At 40.6% G+C, this 6,830-nt stretch overlaps 2 gene segments (V, D, J or C); one reads left to right on the top strand and one right to left on the bottom strand.

The window, feature by feature from the left end:
* The window catches only part of LOC103363748 (Ig kappa chain V-III region ABPC 22/PC 9245-like), a 17,314-nt gene extending 10,490 nt beyond the window's left edge, over positions 1–6,824 (bottom strand). The window contains 2 exon segments of the V gene segment in view: positions 6,231–6,552; positions 6,767–6,824. Coding sequence covers positions 6,231–6,552; positions 6,767–6,818 — 374 coding nt within the window.
* On the top strand, positions 2,776–4,364 carry LOC103363715 (Ig kappa-b4 chain C region-like). The segment is given in 3 exon segments: positions 2,776–2,779; positions 3,216–3,248; positions 3,999–4,364. Coding segments are annotated over 3 exon segments (366 nt in total).
* Positions 6,825–6,830: the final 6 nt, after the last annotated feature.

Raw genomic sequence — 6,830 nt, 5'->3', positions numbered from 1 at the left:
CTTTTTATTCAGAAAACATTGCTGCCAATAAAGGCCCAGAAAAGTTTTTAAATGCTGCTTTTCATCTTCAGATTTACATTTGTGGTGAATTCAGTAGAAGCGAATACAGCAGAGTGTTACAGCCCAAAGACCAACCGGTGGACGATGATTGCTCCCATGATCGCCTGGCGCAGTGGAACAGTAGTCATAGCGTATGAATATCACGTCTATGCAGTACGTACATAAAACACTGCTGACACTCAGGGAACATACATTTGAAACAAGAAGTTTTCCTCTGTTTTATGAGTCGTCATACCTTTTTTTTTGTTCTTGTTTTTTGTTAATTCATCCTACTCGTTTTTTGTTTTTTTTCTTTTGGTATTATTAGTTGTTTTTTTTAATGTTGTTTTTTTTTTTTTTTTTTTTTTTTTTTTACAACAATTATTTAAAAAAAAAAATCTAGAATCAACATGTGCAATATTTTTCCAAGTGTCCACAGGTGTTAACAATACTGGAAAAAATGGGGGCTCTTCATACTGTAGCTTGTACTTTTCCTCCCACAGGTTGGGGGCTTTGATGGCAGCTTCCGTCTGTGCAGCACTGAGGCCTACAATCCGTGGACCGATACTTGGACCACCATGTCCTCCATGATTAACCCCTGCAGCAACTTTGCCATCAAAGGGATCGACAGCCGCCTCTTTGTCGTCGGGGGCTTCTGCGGCACCACCACCACTTCCAATGTCGAATGCTACGATGTCACAAAGAACGAGTGGTCCAAGGTCCATGACATGGGGATCTCCTGCAGTGCCCTGAGCTGCTGTGTGGTGTCTGGACTCCCCAACATCGCTGAATACGTCACCCCACGGGACGCCCTGCTGCTTTTACACTCCGAGTAAGAAGCGATGGAGTCAGGAGACTCTGACTGAGTCTTCGAGCACAGTTCTGCCTCTGTCCAACACCGGCAAGGCTGCAGCATAAAGAAAATAAATGCATGTCTTAGTACAACAAACTACTGTTGAACTGAACATTTTTATCAATATTTCTATGACTTCTCAGCTTGTGTATGAAGTTTTTTGTTGTTTGAGAAGAGCTTGGTGTCCAACAGGCAGGGTTTGATCCAGATCGTGTCACTGCAACAATAATCCTTTTATCAGCTAAATAACAAGACCTTTGCTGTTCTCTGAGACCAGCTGATTATGAATCTGGTGGTCAGTTCACAAAGCTACAAACATTACTGTCTTCTCATCGCTCCACACACACACACACACACACACACACACACACACACACACACACACACACCCAATGAATCTGTGTGACAAACAACAAAGCAGGGTTTCACATGATGCATCTCCCTAAAAATCCTGGAAATGCACCCAATCTACAGCGACGTGGACAATTCAGAACATTCTCAGACAGTTGTTGTAATGTACTGAAGCAAGCAAACGTGTTGTAGTGGGATGAATGTCCTCTGAGAGCTGTGACACTGACATGAATGTTGTACTGCTCCCACTACTCGTGATCAGTCTTATTACGCATCACTCTTCTGGTTCACCTTAGACCTACTTACGTGCTGCAAGTGCACTTATGAGAGTTTTTCTTTCTTTCTGTGGAATGAGGCGTCATTGCTAACTGTTTTCAGCTTTGAGATGAGTCTGTTTTCCACTTAAAATAACAGTTTGAGGTCTGCTTGTTGACATTGTGTCTAATTACATCTTTTATAGCTGCTGTTCTCATCTACTCTGGACATTTAGCGGCTGTTGCACCTCGATAAAAAGGAGGAATCTTGTAAGAAGTGCTCTGATTTCCCCTCACACTCCAGAGACATGTATGAAAGGTTTACTGGTGATTCTAAATGAAGTGTTTCTTGGAGTGTGGATGTGCATTCTTGTGTGTCTCTTTGTGTTTGCTTTGCGATGGAGTGGCACCCTTGCCTTTTAATGTATCAGTCCGTCAACTCATTTTGATTACAGACACAATGTAGTGTGTGTTTGTGTGTGTTCAGTGAAGTGTGTGAGTCTCTCCAGCTTTTAGTTCCGTTTCTGTTCAGTCTGACTGGGGTAGGTTTTTGTACGACGCTTTATCACTGTGTGAGAACAGCTTGACTGTTAACAAAATGTTTACTCTGACAGTAATAAACTGCTGCATCTTCAGTCTGAACTCCACTGATGGTCAGAGTGAAGTCCGAATGTGATCCACGTCCTGTAAAACGATCTGGAATCCCTGATATTCGCTGATCAGAAAAATTAATCAGAGGTCTAGGAGCGTGTCCAACTCTCTGTTGGTACCAGTGAAGGTCGTGGTAGTCCCCTTCATGTACTTTTGGATTAGTCTTGCATGAGATGGTGACGGAGCCTCCCAGAGCAGAGCTCACTGCTCCAGGCTGAGTCACTGTGACCTGACCTCTGGACTCTGAGGATACAGAGACACAAACAGAAAGCAGCATCATGCTTCTGTGGGCTTCATTTCAGAGGGACGCATGATGATTGAGGAGAGGAGTTTGATTCTCTGGATTTTACCTGTGAAGCAGCAGCAGAGGAGAGTCCAGATGAAGATCAGCATCATGTTTGTGATGAGGAGGATTTCTGTGTCTTCTGTTGTCATGAAGGACAGCTGTCAGTCATCCAGTGTTCAAGTGTCACCACTATAAACCCTCCCAGAGCACTGGAGCATGGTGCTGCTGATGCAAAGTGGCTCTCTATGGAAATGCTCTGACTGACTCCACCAGGGACTTGGATCAATGTGATGATGCAGCTTATCAATGGATCAATCACTGGATCAGAGTATTGATGAGGAATGTGTCAGTCATCATTTCTGTGTGTCTGTGGTTTTAGTTTTGTAACAGAAGTTTTTATTTATCCCCTTAAATTCTTATGAAATAAAACGACTGTGGCACAGATTGTAACTCAATTATATTTTTTCAACAAATCTGTTATATTAAAGACAAAAAATTCTTCTTCTACAGTTTTTATGTTGATTTGGGTGCAGAATCTTCACAGAAATATGTTCAAGCTCATTTTTCTGGGTATCTATTAAATTTAATCCCCAACCAAACTGTGAATTTTGAACACAATTTTAAAAATTAATAGTTATTTCTAAATTTGTGAAACATTCTGACACTTGAATGTTTGCTCTTCAGTGAAACAGTAACTGTTGTGTTGAGTTTGTTTGTTTCAGAGTCAGAGAGCCGTATCAGAGGATTTTGTGCAGCGGCTCAATCAGGTTGTATCACTGCGGTACACGTTCGGTGGAGGAACCAGACTGGAAGTTAACTTTAAGTACATTTAATTCAGTAAATATTATCAATTCCATATTTTTCAAACTTTAGTTTATAACCATAGACAGTTGAAACATTTTTGCTGAAATTAATAATTTATATATTTTTAGTGATTTATGAATTGATGTCATTTGATGTTTAGACAAAAATCTTATTTAGTTTTTAGTTTTGTCTAAGTGGAAATCAAGTTTGAAAAGTTTTTAGATTTCAAGTTTCCAAAAAAAAATCTTTATCTCTGAAGTCAAGTTCAGTTGAAGTACCTGATGAAGCACTTCTCATCATTACATTAAATCTTTTTTAAAGATTGTAATTTCTCAGATGTGTGATGTCACAAATTAAAATGTTTTTCAACCTCAGAATTATATCTTATGTCTGAGTCTGATTGATTTGATGGGTTTTGATATGTAAGTTAGGAGTTAACAAGAGTTATTTTGACTGAGCAAAGTAAACTCACATCATCAAGATCTTTTCTGTTTCAGATCAGAATTTTAAAAATGCTGAAAAACAATAAACGTGACATTTTTTCACATTAGTGAATGTGTTTTTCATTGTAAAAGAATTAATAGTTGACAGATGAAACATGAGAACTTAAGAGGAGCAAAATGCCGCTTGAACATTTTTATCTTCAGTACTGAAACCTGTCTGTTGTCGTGGTCCATCAGTGATGCCTGTCTGTCGCCATGGTTACTGAGCTCAGAGAGGCAACTGAAACCCTGTTAAAACATGTTCTGTCTCTCTGCAGTGGGTGAAGTCCGTCCCTCCCTGACGGTGCTGCCCCCCTCCAGAGAGGAGCTGCAGCAGGGGAAGGCCACGTTCATGTGTCTGGCCAACAAGGGCTTCCCCTCAGACTGGAGTCTGTCCTGGAAGGTGGACGGCAGCAGCAGCATCAGCTGGGAGGAGAGCAGGAGCCCCGGGGTGCTGCAGGAGGATGGCCTCTACAGCTGGAGCAGCACCCTGAGGCTCTCTGCAGACCAGTGGGGGAAGGTGGGCTCTGTGAGCTGTGAGGCCACCCAGGGCTCCCAGACTCTGCTCTCAGAGACACTGAGGAGAGACCAGTGTTCCCAGTCCTGACCTCCCTCACTGCAACATCACACTGGTCTCACTCTGCTGCCCTCTGTCTTTCTCTTTTTTGTCTTTCCTATTCTATCATAACACCAACTTCCCATCATTATTATTCACCTTCAGTGATGCTGATGCGTTTAATGCTTTAACAAAGTCAATAAAGTTTTGTTTTTCAAATAAAGGAGCACGTCTTTTTTTTTTTTCCAACAAGAAACTTAATCTCATGACTTCATGGGTTCATGAAATCAGCGAGGTTTAAAAAGCTGACAGTTTCATCAGTGAGCAATAGGACAACAGAAGCAGAAATGTCTTAAAGCAGGTAAGATGGAGGTCTAATCAGAAGAGGACATGAAACCCTGAAGAGGTTGAAGAATTAGAAAAACATTTATGGTAATATGATGTGATGATATTACTTAGCTTCTAGCTCAGGTTTTAATTTTAATTTCATTGTTTTGAAATTTATTTTTAAGCACTCCTGATGTATTGTTATTTACATACTGCATTATATTTAAATTACACTGGTAATTTGTACTCATAATATTTTATAGTATTATGTTATCAAATGTTATGGGGTATTATTTATATATGAAGACTTGATGATCTGTTACTTGTATTTTGAACTTTATTTACTCTGATGATTCTCTCTCATAAAGACCCCATCAGTCTAACAGGTTAAATCATGACATCAACAGAATTAATTCATAACTAATTTAATTGTTGTTTTGTTTTTTAAGAAATCTGAGGTAAAAGGAAATAACAAATTCTAAAACAATTTTAACAGGACACCATTAGAAGTGTTGCAGGCGTTCAAGTGTTTATAGTTAATATATTCTGATTATGTCAAGCTGACAAGCTTTGTTGAATCGTGTCTCTTAGTGCTTTAGTTTCAAGTGTGACAAACTGAAATAATCTCTAGCAGCTGTTTTCATGTTCTCCTCTCTTCAGTCAATAAGTAGAAATGGTTCATTTATATCCAGTAGATATAACCATCAGGCTGATGTTGAAGAGGTGCAACTATCATTCTGGTCACCAACAAAGACCATAAGAGTGAAATGCAGCAACAATAATTAGTTGAAATTGTGTTCTCTGCTCTCCAAGTGTAATGTCAGTCAATAACAGTAAGGTGATGTTCAGTGAAGCTCTTGCTTGCTTGCTTGCAGCCACTTCTGTGACGTTGTGTCCCCCCAAAAAGAGAGTGTAGTCCAGTAATTGATTATGTTTGATACAGCGTAATAAGAAACTGCATTCATGTGACAATGCACAAAATGAACCTTTGCAGCAGCAAACACTGTGGACACCAGCCTAGACCATATATGGGTGTGATGCTGCTCCTCACAGTGGTGCAGGATTTGAAAACAAGACAATGATTGTCTGGTCTCCAAGTCAAGTTTAAAACTCTGGACAAATAGACTCCATGGGTCCATTTGTTCTTCATCCAACAGATGCAGCAAACTGTTTTAAAGGAGAGAGGACTATAGGAGAAGCACTGCAGTATCAGGTGTGACTCTGTGGCAGTTACAAAGAGTTTACCTGGTTCAGGGTTCAGGGAGGAGGACCTTGAGCAGAGCTGTGCCTTCAGGAGAGCAGAACTGGCTCTTGAACTAGTTAAGTCAGTGTTGTTGAATTGGTATTTAAAAGAAAGTGGCTGTTTAGTGGTGATAGACATTTGGACAGTGACCGAGGTGGTGAGCTGAAGAATGTCCTTTATTTTCTATTAAGCATGAGTGATGAGGTGTGAAGATATTTCATTAATAAACAGTTTAGTTTCTGTTCTGTTTTTGTAAATGGTTCTGGTTCATTAATTCTTAACTGGCAAGACAGACGTGTGTTTTCAGCAAAATGAGTCTCAGTTCAGTTTCTGTTCAGTCTGACTGAGGAAGGTTTTTGTACCAGGTTTTTTCACTGTGTGAACACATCCTGATTGTTGATCCAGCGTGCACTCTTACAGTAATAAACTCCTGAATCTTCAGCCTGAACTCCACTGATGGTCAGAGTGAAGTCAGTTGTAGATCCACTTCCACTAAAACGATCAGAAACTCCAGATTGAAGAATTGAAGCTTTATAAATCAGGAGTTTAGGAGCTTGTCCAGGTTTTTGAAGGTACCAGCTGATCAGGGGGGAACCATTGTATGTACTATAAACACTTTGACTGGTTGTACACCTGATGGAGACAGTCTGTCCTGGAACAGACTGAGATCTATCAGACTGAGTCACAGTGATTTCTGCTGATGAACCTGAAAACATGAAAAAGAGGAGAAGGGTTATTGAGACAAATCCAGCTTGGAGAAAGATGATCAGCATCCAAACAGAGGAGGATCATTTCTAGAACATGGACAACAGATGGAAGAAGGTCAGCGCTGCTTGTCTCAGTGCTTCTCCATCACAGGAGAACATGATTGTGGTGAAGCTGCTGCATCCTGAAGCCAAGTTTTCAGCAGAGAGTCTCACCCTGAACAAGGAGCCCCAGGGTGGCCAGCAGTAGAGTCAGGGACATGATCATTGTGCTGCCGGC

This window comes from Stegastes partitus, unplaced genomic scaffold (genome assembly GCF_000690725.1).
Source record: "Stegastes partitus isolate 25-593 unplaced genomic scaffold, Stegastes_partitus-1.0.2 Scaffold15, whole genome shotgun sequence".
Classification (NCBI taxonomy): domain Eukaryota; kingdom Metazoa; phylum Chordata; class Actinopteri; family Pomacentridae; genus Stegastes; species Stegastes partitus.
This window is presented reverse-complemented; position numbering and strand designations above follow the sequence as displayed.